This window comes from Equus przewalskii, chromosome 13 (genome assembly GCF_037783145.1).
Source record: "Equus przewalskii isolate Varuska chromosome 13, EquPr2, whole genome shotgun sequence".
Taxonomy (NCBI): Eukaryota; Metazoa; Chordata; class Mammalia; order Perissodactyla; family Equidae; genus Equus; species Equus przewalskii.
Window position 1 is genome coordinate 84,038,061 of NC_091843.1, and position 19,000 is coordinate 84,057,060.

General features: G+C 39.4%; 1 protein-coding gene across 26 annotated transcripts in view; it reads right to left on the bottom strand.

The window, feature by feature from the left end:
* Positions 1 to 19,000, bottom strand: part of RASGRF2 (Ras protein specific guanine nucleotide releasing factor 2) — a 215,255-nt gene that overhangs the window by 153,312 nt on the left and 42,943 nt on the right. For all 26 annotated transcript variants that reach the window (XM_070571504.1, XM_070571516.1, XM_070571503.1 and 23 more), the window contains exon 2: positions 7,035 to 7,141. In XM_070571504.1, the coding sequence (XP_070427605.1) occupies positions 7,035 to 7,141 (107 nt within the window). The remainder of the gene's footprint in view (positions 1 to 7,034; positions 7,142 to 19,000) is intronic.

Genomic DNA, 19,000 nt, shown 5'->3' on the forward strand with positions numbered 1-19,000 from the left:
AATTTGTAACAACAATAACTTAGAAAAGGAAGAGGAAAGGATTAGAACTTGTTTAGGCTAATGGAGATAAGAGGATATCAGAAAATGTACTATCTCACCTATGACATTTTTTATACAAACCTCAAGGTAACCACTAAAGAAAAAAATCAAAGCAGAGCCACAATTCATAAAAAAAAGAGAAAGCTGAGAAAACCTCCAAAATGAAATGGCAGTCAGAAATACAAAGGAAGAGAAACAATGGAAACAACTGGAAAATAAGAGATAAAATGGCAGTATTAAGCCTTCATATATCAACAATCACTCCAAATGTAGATGGATTGAATTCTCTAATCAAAAGACACAGAGTGACCGGACAGGTTAAAAGACAGACCCAACAATATGCTGCCTCCAGGAAACACACCTCAGCTGTAAAGACAAAAATAGGCTCAGAGTGAAGGAAGACAATACTCCAAGAAAATGGCAAACAAATGTTTGCTATACTTACATCAGGCAAAGCAGACTTTAAGATAAAAAAGACAATGAGAGACAAAGAGGGGCAGTATATAATGATAAAAGGGATTTTTCACCAAGAGGACATAACACTTATGAATATATATGCACCTAACACAGGAGAATCAAGTATACAAAACAACTATTAACAGACCTAAAGGGAGAAATTAACAACAACACAATAATAGTAGGAGATCTCAACACCCTACTTACATCAATGGATAGAACATCCAGACAGAAAGTCAACAAGGAACTAGTGGATTTAAATGATACACTGGATCAGATGGATTTAATAGATATAGAGAGAGCACTCCATCCAAAAACAGCAGAATACACATTCTTCTCAAGTGTACATGGAACATTCTCAAAGATAGACCATATGCTGGGAAACAAGGCAAGCCTCAACAGATTTAAGAAGACTGAAATCATATCAAGCATCTTTTCTGACCACAATGCTATGAAAGTAGAAATCAACTACAAGGAAAAAGCTGGAAAAGTCACAAATGCGTGGACGCTAAACAACATGCTACTGAACAACCACTGAATCAATGAAAAAACCAAAGGAGACATTAAGAAGTATCTAGAGACAAATGAAAATGACAATATATCAACTCTTATGGGATACAGCAAAGGGGGTCTAAGAGGGAAATTCACAGCAATACAGGCCCACCTCAAAAAACAAGAAAAGAAGTAATCTTAATCAAATAAGTAATCTTAAACTACACCTAACAGAACTAGAAAAAGAAGAACAAAGCCCAAAGTCAGCAGAAGGAGGGAAATGATAAAAATTAGAGCAGAAGTAAATGAAATAGAGACTAAAAAAACTGTAGAAAGAATCAGTGAAACTAAGAGCCAGTTCTTTGAGAAGATAAACAAAATTGACAACTCTTTAGCCAGACTCACCAAGAAAAAAAAAGAGAAGGCTCCAATAAATAAAACTAGAAATGAAAGAGGAGAAATTACAACAAATACTACAGAAATACAAAGGATTATAAGAGAATACAATGAAAAACTATATGCCCACAAATTGTATATCCCAGAAGAAATGGATAAATTCTTAGACTCATACAACTTCCCTAAACTGAATCAAGAAGAAACACAGAATCTGAATAGACCAATCACAAGTAAAGAAATTGAAACAGTAATCAAAAACCTCCCAAAAAACAAAAGTCCAGCACCAGATGGCTTCTCTGGAGAATTCTACCAAACATTCAAAGAAGATTTAATATCTATCCTTCTCAAACTATTCCAAAAAATTGAAGAAGATGGAACGCTTCCTGATGCATTCTATGAGGCCAACATTACCCTGATACCAAAGCCAAAGAAGGAAAATCACAGGCCAAAATCGCTGATGAACATAGATGCAAAAATCCTCAGCAAAATACTGGCAAACAAAATACAGCAATACATTAAAAGGATCATACACCATGATCAAGTAGGATTTATACCAGGGATTCAGGGATGGTTCAACATCTGCAAATCAATCAATGTGATACACTACATTAACAGAATGAGGAATAAAAATTACAGGATGATCTCAATAGATGCAGAGAAAGCATTTGACAAGATCCAACATCCATTTATGATAAAAACTCTCAATAAAATGGGTATAGAGGGAACATACCTCAACATAATAAAGGCTATATATGACAAACCCACATGCAACATCATACTTAATGGTGAAAAACTAAAATCCATCCCTCTGAGTACAGGAACAAGACAAGGGTGCCCACTTTCACCACTCCTATTCAACATAGTACTGGAGGTTTTGGCTAGAGCAATTAGGCAAGACAAAAAAAAGCAGGAACCCAAATTGGAATGAAAGAAATGAAACTCTTGCTGTTTGCAGATAATGTGATGCTATATATAGAAAACCCTAAGGAATCCAACAGGAAACTATTAGAAATAATCAACAACACAGGAAAGTTGCAGGGTACAAAATCAACTCATAAAACTCAGTTGCTTTTCTCTACACTAACAATGAACAAGCAGAAAGAGAAGTCAAGAATACAATCCCATTTACAATTACAACAAAAAGAATAAAATATCTAGAAATAAATTTAACCAAAGGGGTGAAAGACCTATACACTGAAAACTATAAGACATTACTGAAAGAAATTGAAGAAGGTATAAATAAATGGAAGGTATTTCATGCTCATGAATTGGAAGAATAAACATAGTTAAAATGTCAATACTACCTAAAACAATCTACAGATTCAATGCAAACCCAGTCAGAAGCTCAAGGACATTCTTCATGGAAATAGAACAAAGAATCCTAAAATTTATATGGAACAACGAAAGACCTCAAATAGCCAAAGCAATCCGAGAAAAAAGAACAAAGCTGAGGCATCACAATCTCTGACTTCAAAACATACTACAAAGCCACGGTAATCAAAACAGCACAGGACTGGTGCAAAAACAGACACACACATCAACAGAACAGAATTGAAAGCCCAGAAATAAAACCACACGTCTACAGACAGTAATCTTCAACAAAGGACCCTAGAACACAAAATGGAGAAAGGAAAGTCTCTTCAATAAACAATGCTGGAAAAACTGGGCAGCCACATAGAAAAGAATGAAAGTAGACCATTATCTTACACCATACACTAAAATTAACTCAAAGTGGATTAAAGACTTGAATGTAAGACCTGAAACCATAAAACTTCTAGAAAAAAATATAGGCAGTACACTCTTTGACACTGGTCTTAGCAGCATCTTTTCAAATACCATGTCTACTCAGGCATGGGAAACAAAAGAAAAAATTAACAAATGGGACTACATCAGACTAGAAAGCTTCTGTAAGGCAAAGGAAACCAAGAAAAAAACAAAAAGCCCACCCAATGGGAGAAAATATTTGCAAATCGTCTATCTGACAAGGCGTTAATATCCAAAATATGTAAAGAACTTATATGACTCAATAACTAAAAACACAAACAATCCGACCAAAAAATTGGCAAAGGATATGAACACACATTTTTCCAAAGAAGATATACAGATGGCCAACAGACACATGAAAAGGTGTTCAACAACACTAATTATTAGGGAAATGCAAATCAAAATTACAATGAGATATCACCTTACACTGATCAGAATGGCTATAATTAACAAGACAAAAAGTAACTAATGTTGGAGAAGATGTGGACAAAAGGGAACCCTCATACACTGCCGGTGGAATGCAAACTGGTGCAGCCACTACGGAAAACAGTATGGAGATTTCTCAAAAGATTAAAAATAGAAATACTATATGATCCAGCTGTCCCACTACTTGGGTATTTATCCAAAGAACTTGAAATCAACAATTCAAAGAGACCTATGCACCTCTATGTTCATTGCAGCATTACTCACAATAGTCAAGACATGGAAGCAACCCAAGTGCCCATCAACTGATGAATGGATAAAGAAGATGTGGTATATATACAATGGAATACTACCTAGCCATAAAAAAGACAAAATCGTTCCATTTGCAACAATAGGCATGAACCTTGAGGGTATTATGTTAAGCAAAATAAGCCAGACAGAGAAAGACAAAGATTGCATGACTTCACTCATATGTGGAAGATAAACACATGGACAAAGAGAAGAGATTAGTGGTTCCCAGAGGGGAAAGGAGTCAAGGGGTGGGCAAAATGGGTAAAGGGGCACATACATATGGTGATGGATAAAAATCAGACTATTGGTGGTAAGCACGATTCAGTATACACGGGAACTGAGAAATAATAATGTACACCTTAAATTTCACAATGCTATAAACCATTATGACCTCAATAAAATAAAAAATAATACATAATTCATTTAAAATTGAAAAACAAGTGATCAATAAAACCATAACTTCTATTAAAAAGGCAGCAGTACCAAATCAAAGTCCTGTTCTCTGAAGGTGAAACGTTAAGTCAACCAACCAGTTGTTTAATTAGCACAACGTCAAGCGAAAATGGTTGACAAATTCCTTCTCCAAATCAGCTTCATTAATTTTCTGGCTCTGCTCATGTATGAACAAAGTCAGGATGAATTTCACAGGTCCAAGTTTACACCAAAAACTCGACTTAAGGAAACTCAGGTAAAAAAGTTATTATCTTCCTGCTTTAGAAAGCAACACTTTAAGAAGCATCTCAATGCAAAAAGTCAACTATAAGAACTCAGGAATAAAGCAGTCAGATTAAAAGGACGTCATCAAAGAACCAGTCCGGGGCCTCAAGTCAAAGCAAAAACAAATTTAATGGACCAAAAAGTCAGAACATCAAGAAAAAAGATGAATTATTAACCATATCTTCAAGTCCAAAAGAGAAGTGAATTTTACCATTCAATCACGTAAACCGCTGAAGTGGTTTCTAAAGTCTGTGTCTCCTGACAAGATCACAGGTGCCCTGGTTTTGATCATACGTCAATCAACACCTAAATGTTACTGACCCATTTCCACATATACAACAAGGTTTTCATGGTACAGACAGAAATCTCTTACTTGAAATTTAACCATTTTTAAAGTAATTCATACTCTGTATCTGATTCACCATGAAACTTGCTTGGCAACTACAAAGGCGTTTAGGCTACTAATGGTACCTGGCTCTTCTGGAATGAAAAAGATGGACAAATACGCATGCTTAAATTATTTACTTCATTTTAACTCCCAGGCAGAAAGGAACAGAAGCAGTCACAAAGATTGTGTCTGGAAATGACCCAAACGCTCTGCTTTGCCAACTTGATACTGCTTTCATCTTTGAACTTTCACCTTTGAAGACCTGGCCTTCTGTCTCCAGCAAGTCCTTCTACATTAATCCTAAATCTGGAGCAAAAGCCCCAGAGAGCACGGGCAGCAAAGACGGCTGAAGAGTGTGCCTGGATCATGACAACAGCAAGCCATTCCCAGGACACCTGGAAAGCAGCATTTGGTTGCCAACCCTGTGCATCTCTCAGACATTTTGGAGGGGAGGAAAGAAAAGGAACCGAAATCTTTTGCAAATAACATCTTCTACTCTTAGCCCTGACCTCACAAAAATCCATTTTCATCTTTGAATGGAGGAAGAGAAAAAGACACAGAAGAAGGAAAGACTGAACAGAAAAAGAGACGATAACGCAGAGAAGCGTAATACCGAACATTGGTGCAAGGTTCCAGAGTCAGAGTGACCTGGGTGTGAAACCTGGCTCTGCAGCTGAACGAGTTTAGATCTTTGTGTTGTATCTCGGCCAATCTGCTCAAGCATCATGAATCTCTGGTTCTCTCATCTGCAAAATGGGGTTAATAATACCCTCCTGGGTAGTAGTGAGGAATAAAAAAAGGTAAGTATGTAAAGCACTTAGCATGCTGCCCGCCACAGAGGAGGTGGTCCTTCGAACACAGGAGACAGAAGAGGGGAGGGGAGACAGGAGCCTTTCAGAGGAACAGTCTCAAGGCTTCAAAGAACAGTCTAAACTCACTCAGAACAAACGCCTCCTTCTCCTTATAATCAATCTGAAAATGCTTCTTGATCACCTACTATATAATTAGCACTGTGCTTCATTCAGAAACAACGTGCCCTTGCCCTCCTCCTCACTCTCAAGGTGCAGCTCTGGAGACAGAAATCACACACGTGAAATACGTTAAAAAAATAACCTAAGTGGTACTAAATCATTAAGTATGCCACATGTGGTGATGCAAGGGCTGCAGCAATTTGCAGAAGGGGCCCAGCAAGGGCTGACTTGTGGGGGAAAGTTTCAGTGGAGGTGGGTCGAGACATGAATGGACATTTAGAAGAGAGGGCATGTCAGGTGAAGAGAAGAAAATAAGCCCCAGCTCAAGTTTTGCCCCGGAAACACCAGCACATGAGCAGGGAGTTGTGGAGTGACAGAGCCTGCATTAGAGACAGGACAGGCAAAAAGCAGTAAGCGTAGGGACCATTTGAAGCAAAAATGGACAGGACTTTGGAATTGAATAAGGAAAATAAAAGACCAAGGTCTGCCTGTGTCTCTTTTGGATTTCTTGCTCCCTTCGGAGGCCTAGAGTGTTCCTTCCCACCTTCCTGGTATTTCTCAGGAGGAAGCAAAGTCATAGTCTTCTAATGGCCTTGACAGAGGCTGGCATCACCTTTCTCGATAACCAGGCTGCACAGGGCAGGGTTTACGGATGCAGCTCGGCTCGGGCCACATCCCAGCACTGCCCCTCACTAGCTGTGCGACCTCAGCAAGCAAACTACCTTTCCAGGCCTCAGTTTCCTTATCTGTAAAAGAGGGAGTAATTATGATACCCCTCTCACAGATTGTTGACAGGATCAGTGAATCAATATATTTAATAAATTCCTTGATCAAGAAGTACTTAGAACAGTGCCTGGCACATAGGAACAAATCTACAAAAGTGAGCTATTGTCATTATTACTGTTACATCCATTACCTTTCGTCTTTAGCTGGAATAGAGCCATAGAAAGCTCAGAGTCATCTCACACAAGACCAAGGAGGAGGTATCCAGGGCTAACCCATCTTGGAACTGCAAGTTTTTCCAAAATTACCGCCAACAGGGATACTCCCAATGCAAGACCCAGACAATCCATGTCACACAGGAGTTGAGCCCATACCTGGCTTGGTGAATGGCCTCCATCCACTCTTTACCGTCCTGCTCCTCCTCACAGCGCAGCTCCAGTGGTTTCTGACCTTCGTGGCCAAAAAGAACAGTAAAGTAATACTGGAGAGAAAAACAAACAAACAAAGCTTAGTTTTACTTTTTTAAGCATGATAACACAATATTTCTCTACAAAGGGTATATGTTTACAAAATGCATCAGCATTATACAAATCATATTCATATTTCAAAATGTAATACCACTCCCAGTCCAGTTGGCAATGACTTTGCACCCAGAAGATACCAGAGGGTACATGTTAACACCCCTCAATAAGAGTCATCCCACAACATCTCATCAGATACAAAAAAGGTATTTGATAAAATTCTACACAAACATATGATTAAAATTCCTTGCAAACTAGAAAGTGAAATTTACGAACCTGAGAAAGGATATCTATGAAAAATTTACTACAAACATTTTACCTAATGGTGAACAAGCAACTCCCCTAAAATAAAAAATAAGAAAAAGATGGCAATTATCATCACTTCTGTTTACCAATTCTGTCTGAAGGGCAACATAGAAAAATAAAGTAAAAAAGGCACAAGAAATGGAGAAGGAAAAAGTAATTTTTCAGAGACTACATAATTGTCTATATTAAAAATTTGTGGGGCCGACCCTTTGGCCAAGTGGTTAAGTTCGCACACTCTGCATTGGCGGCCCAGGGTTTCACCAGTTCGGATCCTGGGCGTGGACATGGCACCGCTCATCAGGCCACACTGAGGTGGCGTCTCACACAGCACAACCAGAGGCACTCACAACTAGAATACATAACTATGTACTGGAGGGCTTTGGGGAGAAAAAGAAGGAAAAAAAGACGTAACCTTGACAACAGTTGTCAGCTCAGGTGCCAATCTTTAAAAAAAAAGAATTATCAAAAAAAATTTGTTGAAAACTTATTAGAATAAGAACATGCAACAAAATTGTTGGATATAAAATCAATACACAAAAATTTATTGTACTTTGGTACAGTATCAACAAACAGAAAACTTGATTTTGAAAACAGCATTTGCAGTAGCAAAGAAATATAAATAATTTAAGAATAAACCTAAGAAAATGTTTATCACCTCTAAAAAGCAAATTAATGTATAATTTCAGGGTATTCCAACAGAAATACCAAGAGGGTTTTTTTTTTTTTTTTGGTGGAATTTGACAAACTGAATCTAAAATCTGAGTCAAGGACGGGAGAAGCTTTCACCTTAAACAGTCTGCCTGAGGCTGGACATATTAATTACCGAACTGAGACCGTCTGGGAAGGAAAGGTGATGGGAGAACATACTATTATATGAGGATGGTCAGAAAACACATCGCGCCTGCCCAAGACTTCATCCTGGGGCAGGAAAAGATCCAGCCCCACGAGCCGCTCCGCGAGGGGAACCGAAGACTAACGCAGAGGTCCTTCCGTTGTCCCGCCTTCCCACCCCACCCCAAGCTTCTAGGCATCAGCATGACAGTTACACACTCAAACTTAAAACTAAAAACCTTCAGGACAATAATCCTGGAGATTAGACTTTTCAGCACAATTTTACCAAAAAAGGAAAACAAATGGCCAAGAGACTTCTCAGGTTACCCGCGCATAAATCTTCAGCCAATGGAGGGCTCCGAGTCATGCCTGTGAGATAATCCACCGCGCTTCCCCGCGGACAGGCCTGAGCCCCATAAATGACAAGCTGTCGTGAGTTCTTAAACCTCCTGTCCAGCCGGAGGACTAAATGCTATGAACATGGGGGAAATAACCTGATGAAAAGGTCACAAGAATGGGAAGAATTGAGTTTAGCCCTGTATTCAATAAAGCTCCATTTAAATTTGAGAGGAAAAGAGTCGAAACTCAATAAAATAGCAAATCAGTGGCTTAAAGGGCAATCCTCTAAGTGATGGCATTTCAGTAACTGCTGGCTGCCACCCAAGCCCAGACGCCTGGTCCAGGGAGAGGAAACATTTAACGAACCGGCTCAATCTATTGCAAGTCTGCAACCGGCACCTCAACAGCAGCTGCTGCTAGGGAACCCAATTAAAAGCCACCTTTAAAAGACAGAAAGGCAATTATATTAGCAGAGCACATTCAAAGGTTAGACCATGTCTCAGGCATAACAATGATAGAAAGAGTTTTGAGAAGTACATGTTACGTTTCCAGGAGTTTGCTTAATAAATTCAGCTGAACCACAAAAAATTAAACACTGCCTCTGCATGTACCTGCAGATTATTTGTTTTTAGCCACTCATCAAAGCTTTCTTTGTATCTTCTGGCCTCATTCTGATATGGACTCAGTGCACAATGGATCTCTGTCTCAGACCTGGGGCTTGAGGGGTCCCCTTGGGGATCAAAAGTAGCAGCAGAGACCCTAGATTACTCTGTGACCTCTCACCGGCTCCACTGTGGGAACCAGAAGGAATAGTCCCAAAGTACTGGGTTATCATGAAGTGCAAAAATTAACTGAAACGCTGATGATCTTGTTTATCTCTTTAAATTCAACATCTACAATGACAGTGAGTTTCTCTTCCTTCTCTCCCTGGATACTCTTAGCTGTTCCCAAACTATTTCTCCAGGCAGATTCTCTCCCAGGCGCCAGCCCCACATCTGTCCCATTAGACAGCATTTCAATCATGTCCAAAATGGAACCCGCTCCTTACATTCCCTCCCGCTCTCCCACCCCCTAATGCTCCTCCTCCTACCCCTTGCCCTCACAACTCTTCCCTCTCCTCCTGTCTTTTCTCTGCCAAGTGCATCTTTAACGAAGAGTTGTCCAAACTAGGAACCCAAAGTCACCCTCAACTGCTCCCTCTCGTCAGGTCCACATTTGGTTTCACCAGTGCTCCCTCCTAGGACTCTCTTCTGGCTTTTATAATCTCTCACCTAGATGACCGTAAGAGCTTTATCACGGGGTGACAGAGGCAACAGCTTTGAAATACCTTCCAATGGAAGTCCTTTTATCTTATATCTGGTCTCTCTCCCTCCTTGTATCGTTATTACAGCCCAAAGTGGGAGGTTAACGGCCCCTTCAGTAGGAGGACAGGATGACCTAGAGAAGTCTCAGTGAATTGGGAACACAGGGAGAAGTGTAGAGAGGAAAAGTGGCAAAAGTAGAAAGAGAAAGCAGAAGGCAGCAGAGACACATATGGAACAGCTTCTCCCAACTTGGGGCTAAAATCTCAGAGAAGGGTGAGTTGTTAAAAGGGTTGATGACAAAGCCAAAAGCCAAGGAGCTTCTGTACCACTTTCTCTTTGGGGATCTAGAGGATGTCATCTCACAGAATGTTCTCTTGCCCCACCCTCTACCCTCATGACAACATGGGGTGGTGACTCCATGGATGGTGACCATATCACGTAAATCAGTAAAATGAGTGTCACAGCAGTTAGGAAAGAAAGGGCCTAGGTTTCAGTTTGGCTATCCAGAGCCTCCCTGGCTTCTCAGTGGTGCGGATGCTCCCTCCCAAGTGTACTGTGGACGACTGTGGGGGGAAGGGCACTCTCAGACCTCAGGGCAGCCTATGCAGCTCCGCGAGAGCCAAGGTGGAACCACATAAGCGAAATAGATAGGCTGTGACTGACCTGAGAGAAAATGGACCACAAATTACAGCAGCCACACACTTCAGCAAGAGATGCCAACAGATGCCCACAGATGCCCAAGGCAGAGCAAGGACAACACCAGAACCCAGTGGGTACTGGCAAGGACCCCCTAACCTCTGATATGTGCACACACACACACAAAACACTATCTCAAGAATGTGTGAGCCCCCACTCACTAAGACATCATCTCAGTGAAGCGCAGAGGGAAGAACAAATTACCGAAAGAGGACTTTCACATTATTGGAGCAGACTGAGTTTACAACTCTCCACTAAATGCAGCTTCTTTTTTCTCCACTTATTAGTGGGGAGGGGGTGTTAAGGAGAAAGGTCAAATTTAGAAAAATATTTTCTTTGCACATCTAAGTGTAGTGAGGGTAAATCTGAGTCATTGCCTCCAGTCTTAGCCAACTCCCTCCAACCCAAAAATGTGGCCAGAGTCCTCTTTCTAAAAGATGAATCTGAGCTTTCATATCTGCTTACAAACACTTGTTGCTATTCTCAACCTCTGAGAGCAAATCTTATGCAGGCTGAAAACACCCTTCACAAACTGGCTCCATTCTCCATTTTTAATCTTGTTTCTGCCTGTTTTCCTCCAATGCACGACATGCTCCAGCCACATCAACCTACCACTCCCCCAAGAAGACAAGCTCTTTCCTCAGCCTCAAGCTACTCACAGCTACTCTGTGGAGTCGTCAGACCCGGGTGTAAATCCTGACTCGTCCAAGTAGTAAATCAAGTTATGAGACCTTGGGCAAGTCACATAACCTTTCTGAGACTGAGTTTCCTCCTGGGCAGAACGCGGACAATGATATAGACCTTATATGAATGAACTGTGGACACACAGTGCCTGGCATCCAGTGGCGCTTAACAAGGGTTGATTCTCTTCTCTCTCAGTGTCTCTCTTCAACTTGACATTCTTCCTCATCCCAAGCCCCTTCTCCACCTACAAATTCTTACTGAACTCTCATGACTCATGTCACTGAAATGTCAATTCCTCTAAGGCACCTTCTGGTAAAAAGGAGTCTCTCTTTCTGGGTTTCAGTAACCCCATGCACACTCTAGTCACATCGCTTTAGAATTGTCCATGCATGTGTCCCTTCCCTGCCAGCCTTGTCTTTTTGTACCCGTGATCCTTGCACTGTGCCAGGATCACATAAAGCCCTTAATAATGTTTGGTGAATAAACAATTATCAATAAAGAAACATGAGGTGTAATTAACCTAATAAATTTCCTTCAAACAGCTACACATTAATTTTATGACTATATATTCATATCCAGGTAGGCATCCAGAGAAAGGATAAAAAAGACCCCTTAAGCTACCAAACATGTATTTTTTTCATAAGATGGGAAAACCAGAACATTACGATGATCTCACAAACTCCTAGAAGAGCAGTAAGGACAAATACCATAGGTCAGCAGACTCACCAAAGATTCTCACCTCTCACCTACAATGACCATACGATGCCAGAAACACAACATAATGAACAGATTTAGGAAATTTAAATATTCAGGGTCTCAGTGGTATCTTTGCAGCTTTATATGAATTTTAATTTTTCAGTTTTCTGGTTTTTATTATAATGATTTTGCCGCTATTTAAGCTGTGTGTTTTTGCAGAGAGAATAAATATAACCCAATAGGAGAAGACAAGCTCACTTAAAACTCTGGTCTTTATGCTTCTGCAAGTTAGAAACAAATATATAGCTAACAGGAGAAGACAGACTGAAAATCCAGTCCGGTGGGCATTCCTTCCCCTTCTTCTCTGACACTGAAATGTTACTTGCAAGTGACTTCTCTGCCCACTGCATCTGGTCACCATTGCGCCCGCTGGTGGGGCATTAACTGAAGAAGAAAAGTCAGCCTTGTTGACTGTTTTTATAGAGTGGATCATTTCTCTACCACAGGTCTATCTCACGGGCACTTTTAGCTCCAGAGAAGATTTTGTGTAAATTAAAGGAGACTGATTTTCCAACTACTTTATAGACGCCATCTTTTCATATCACGGTTATTTGTAGAAGCTCATTCTTTACTGTTAAAACATGTCAAATCACCCAGCTACTTATCCAGGTCTTCTTAGAAGCAAAGATGTAAGATGCTGAAGGCTTTTCCCCTTCCCTATTGGTTCAGTTCCTTTTCAACTCTGAGATTCAGAGGCTTTGCCACGGGCATATTAGCTTCAGTACAAGCTGACTTCACAGATTCATACCAGCATCTGAGCAAGCAGTGGGGTTCAGCAGAAGGAGCCCCAGGCAAGAAAGCAGGACATGAGGATTCACGTCCTGCCTTGGTGACACATTGTGAACTCCGGCAAATTCCTCTTGTGCTCTGCTTGTTTTTAGGCCAAGTAAAGACAAGGCCACCTCTCCTACTAACTCCAAGGTGAAGATCAAATGCAATAATACACACCAAAGTGCCTTGTAAGTATGAAGCGCATCTTGTTATCAGTCTGGTGGTGGAATTGCCAGATATCACCTGAGAATCAGTCACCTTGAGTCTGCCTAGGACACAGGACTCATTCCAGCTCTGCAAAACTGGGTAATTCAAGTGTTCTTCCTGCTTTCCTCTCCTGCTTTCCTCAGATAAAAGTGCATGGGAAAAGAAGAAAAGGAGGGATTAAAATTGTGAGCCAGCATACTGGGTACTTGGTGATTAAGAAGAGGTCTTACTGTTTTTGTTGTGATGGTTGGTTGTTCGTTGGTTGTTTTGTTCTTGTGGATATTTTTGTGATTGTTTGATATTCTTGATGAAAAGACTTGTAATTCTCCCAAAGGCTTAGAAAGGAGTTGTATTTTGAAGTTTCAATGACATGTAAGAGTTTTCTGAATGATTTGTCCCAACAGAAGCCAACACATAGACTGTAAATGTGAAACTATGAATAAAGTATTAGCATGTATAAAATCCACACTGTGCTACAATATCAGTGTTTAAGAAATGCCTCAGAATATATTCTTCTATTAAACAAAATTTAATGGATAGAAATTTAACTTAGAATCCAACTCAAAGAATATGAGTTTAACTGCTCCTACAGTAGTTTTCCTACCACCATAGAAACAACACATTGTATCTGGCTTCCAAATTTCACAAAGAACCGAGTCAAATTAAACTGTGCTCATTGGAGAGTGATAAGGACAAGGGGTCAGAAAACCTGTCATTTTAAGAATGGCTAAAAGAACTTGATCTATCTGGTTGCTCTTCAAATCTTTGAAAGGCTATAATATAAAAATTGGAACAGAGAAACTTCCATTGACCAAGGGATCTGAGCTCCCATAAATCAGAAGGCATATTGAAATTTATAAAATGGGAAGCATGACGCATGGTGGCTTATGTCATCATCCTTGACTCACAGGAAAAGGCAACGACTCCTCTCCATATTTCATTAATTCTCATACTACTGCCTGTCTTTCTCTTGTATTACCACTCCAGACAGGGACAGATGTTGCTGAAAATAACATCTGACCTATGTGATTGGCTTCACCCCATTCCCAGTCCTCCCGTTCATCTATTATCTTTAGAGCGAGACATCTAACTCCGGTCAGCCTAGAGCCACTGACTGAGTACATGTGAATTCAGTCACCACTGTCACAGTGAGGTGACTACACTTCATCACCATTCCAATGTCCATTCTATCCTGGCCTCTCCTGAACTAATCTGGGACTTCTAAATTCACTGGTTCTAAAGAATGAAACCTCCAAAACCTCTCTGTTTCATGTCATCTTCATTACTTTCTCATTTCAGCCATTGGTTTTATTTATTTTCCGTTTCCCAACCATATTCTCATTTGTGCAAAAAGTATGTATTATTAAAATGTATGCTGTTAATACCTGGGGTAGTTAGTACCACTTAGCAGAGAAAAGATTACTTCAACACAGCAATGTGAGCAAGTGTTAGAGCTCCTCTGCTTCTGCAAGTAAATTCTTGAGATGCTCTATCAAAGAGGTGCCATGGTTATACCAAAAATCTGGGCAGGAGAAATATGGATAATGAGATAGATTTATTCTGTGTGGCTCCAGAAGGCACAAATAGGAAAAATGGGTTATAGTTAGAGATTTGGAAGACCTTTCTAAAAACGGAATGGGACGCCACAGCCAGTTGACCATCTCTCAGCGGTGTTTAGAAAGGGATTCTTGACATTGGAAAACAGAACCAGATGGCCTCTAATATCTCACACCACCAAAATCCTTTAGTACATGTAACATAATCTAAAATTTTACCATTCAACTGTGCAACAGACGATGCATATAACAATGGCTAGGCTACTGTTCTGACCATCTCAATTTTTACTGCATGACAATTTACCAAAATGGGAATAAAATAAACTACATATCTAAGTAAAGAAATAATTAGTGCCTTTTAAGAGCGAAAATCTTTTATGACAATGTACCTGATTTATATTGGTAATCATTGGTTACACTTATCAAATTAACAAGGAAGCACTGTTGCATTGATGGTTTTTAATCAGACGTATTGGGTTCATAACATTATAAAAGTGACAGAAAGAATCCTTTGAAACGTTGTTTCATTTTTTACTTTGTAAGTGCTAACTACTCAGCAATAATTATTAGCACTTAAATTCATTGAGCAAACCTCAAATATGGAAGCCCTAATAATAATCATCAAATAATAATGATAAAATTATCATATATATTCAAAACGGCATAGCTCATGAATCAAAAACTGGATAATACAAAAGGATTAATTAATGTATTTAATATATAAAGAAGTTTTCTAAATCAATAAGAAAAAGTCAAACATCCTAATAGAAATGTGGGGAAAGGAACATAATATTCATGTGCTCACAAACAAAAACAAAATAAATGACACAAACACACATGAAAATATGAAAAACAAATGCATATTAGTACATTAAGACCATTTTTTCAAATTGCAATTTTTAAAAATAATAAAACCCAGAGTTGGCAAGTGTAATGTACTGATTGAAATAGAAATGGTTACAATCTTTATGGAGATGGTTGGCAATTTGCATCACAGACTTTAAAATATTCCACTATTTTTATATAGGAATCTATATATCATTGAAATAATTAGAAATACATTCAAAGATTTATGTCCAAGAATGTTCATAGCATCATTAATAATAATAAAAATGTCCAACAATAAGGGACAAGTTAAATTATGGGATATTTAAAATGGAACACTCTGAGTAATTAAATTAATAATAATGCTCCCTAAGAATATGTTCAGGCTGGCCCCTGAATTGCGCATGCACAGGAAAAACTCCAAAGAGCCCAGTGCAAAGCAACAGCTGGAAGACGGAAAACACTGATCAAAGATTTCAGCTACTACCCGGCACAGGAAGACAGAGTTTGGAATTGAGTCAGCCAAGTAAACTGCCCGCTAGAATAAAAATGAACACTCTTCAAAGGAAAACAACAGAATCTAGAGTTTAAAATGTATCATCCAATATGTCCAGTATACATCAAAAAATTACTAGTTGTGTAAAAAAAAAAAAAAACAGGAAAATGTGATGATCACGAGAAAATATGACACAGATGTTGGAATTAGCGGACAGGACCTCAAAGCAGCTATTAGAAATGTGCACAAAGGCAAAGGAAAAGACAGTCATAACAACACAGTCATAACACAGATGGGGAATTCCAGCAGAGAAATGGAACTACAAAAGAGGACCAAATGGAATTTTAGAGCTAAAGAGCATAACATCTGAAATGAAAAAATCAAATGGATGAACATAACTGCAGATTAGAGACAGCTGTTTCAAACGTAAGAATAAATGTAGTAAACCTGCCACAAAGAAGCAGTGGATCGCCTTAAAGAATGGTACCCTATGAAAGCTCATTGTTAAGCTGTGCTGTCAGTTTGGACATTTAGCAGCGACAGCAGCTGGATCAGTCTTAGTAAGAAATCTATACTATTGGGCCAAGGTGTAACCTCCATCTCTAACACAGTGGTCATTTTATTCATAAGCTCATTGTGTCAGCACTGGGGTGACCAATGACAGGCATTAGCTGACATAAAGTGCCAGGTCAGTTTGTTGATTTGGTTGTTTAGTGCCAAGTAAACTGCCTGCTAGAACAAGAAATGAACATTCTTCAGAGGAAAATAACAGAATCCAGAGTCCTTAAAATTCTCTGGTGGATGCTTCAGAGATGATCACATTGTGGACCCAAACGTCTAACCACACGCTTCTACTCACACTTTGTTGTCCCCAAACCTCTAATCCTTTTCCTTCCAGGCCCTTGATGCCACTCAGGCCATCCACCACTGCCCATAGGTCTATATATTTTTGAACCTCAGACCACTTCTCTTTTCACACAAAATGGATGACCAGATACATCACCTGATGGTCCACCCACTGGGAGAACCTCCCCTTGTCAGTCTTTCAAGACTGTGAACTGACTCATCCACAACTCATGCTTGGGCTTTCTCCTTCTCCTTCATCTAGTAGCACAGGATCCCCCAAACAGCCATAGGCATTGGCTGAGAAAGGGGTGCTGGTGTAACAGGAGTGAATGCCATGGAAGTAAAGAGGAAAAATTTTGTGTCAGAGTTGTCCCAGCTCAGGCTGAAATGGTGGGACCTTTATATAACCTTCAGCCACTGAATGTGGCTGCCTCAGGAAGGACACAACGTTGGACAAGGCACCTCTCTGCAGCTGTGGTAGACTCCAAAGGAGCTGAGAGCTAGAGGCTGTCTGCTGACAGCACTCACCACAGCTGGGCAGCAACCACTTCTTTTAAGGGTGATCTGGTTGATGCACCTCCATGCAGGTGTCCATCAACAGGTGAATAGATAAACAACATATGGCATATTAATACAATGGAAAACTATTTAGCAAGAAAAAAATAATTACTTATACTTAAATCAACATGGATGAATCTCTCCCATAAGTTATTAACAATTACACAGGAAAAAATAATAACATTATAGTGGAGAACTCTGGCAGACACCACCATAGCCAAGTGAACAAGGTAAAGAAAAATTATGAGTTCATACACATAGAAACAGGGAGAGAGAGAGAGAGAGACAAGGTAAATGGGGCAAAAGGTTCACAGCTAGTGAATCTGGGTAAAGGACATACAAAGTTTTTTAAAAGTTAGGTTGCTAGAAGGCAAATTCCCAGTCATATCTCCAGTCCATATCTGTGGACCTGCTGTAAAATTTCAGACCACCTGTAACACTGTACCACTTTCGTATACATGACATGGAAAGAGGTCAGTATTATGTCAGTAAGGCGAAAAAGCAAAATTTAGAGCAATAGGGGAAATGCAACTAACCCATTAATCTAAAACAAAAATAAATATATGGAACATCTACTTATATACAGTGTGTATGCTTGTAAATAAACAAATATATGGAAAATACATACCAAATAAAGAAAATGTACAAGCAAAGCCCATCATGGAGTAATTCTACTTCCTAGAAAAACACTCGCGTGCTCAGAGAGCACATGCAAAGATGCGCATTGCAATATTGTTTTAATAGAAAGAAAAAAGGCAACAACCTAAATGTCTACCAACAAAAAAACAGCTAACTACACTATAGCACACCATGAATAAGTAGTTTAAGAGAATGAGTTCTATATGCACCAACATGAAGAGGGCAGGCAAGGAAAGCAAGCTGGAGAATAAACACAGAATTGGTAACATTTATGACAAAGGATAATTAAAATAAGTGGAAGAAACATACCAAAATGTTAACGGTAGTTACCCCTGAGTAATTGTTATCTTCTTATGCATACATTTTATGCATTTTTCAAATTAGCCACAAAGAGTATATCCATTTTAAAGATATATAAATATAAATACGTAGTCCTACGCATGATAAAGATGCAAAGAACACTCAGGGCCTATTAGACATCTTCCTGCTCTAAAACAAATATGCTGAAGCATAGCAATACGAAAAAGAGAGCTATTTGGTATGCACTTATTTATAAGTAGAAAAATATATAATGACTTGCTGGAATCCTTTATGTAAATAAGCGGACCTGAAGCACATCTGGTGGACATGCTTGGCTATTAAATACCATAGGAGCAGGATTAGGAAGGGAGCTTAAAATGTTGCCTGGATGTGAATCATAAATGATGGTTTTGCTGGGCCTCTTTCCCTAAAAAGACTTTTAAAATTAAAAATACATTTTCACCTCATTTGCTGATAGCTGAAAGCTTATAGCTGTCAGACACTTAGAAGAAAATGACAGTCTCAAATTTCCAACGATCAGAATGGCTAAGAATACCAAACTTCAGTGCTGGAAAATAAAACTGACACACGTACCTGTACATCAGCAGAGCCTTATATTTTTGCTGCCTCTCCAAAAATCCTCAAAAAGCTAAACCTCCCTCAAATTCTCCAAAGCAGTGTGTCTTTAATTTAGTTTATGCTACA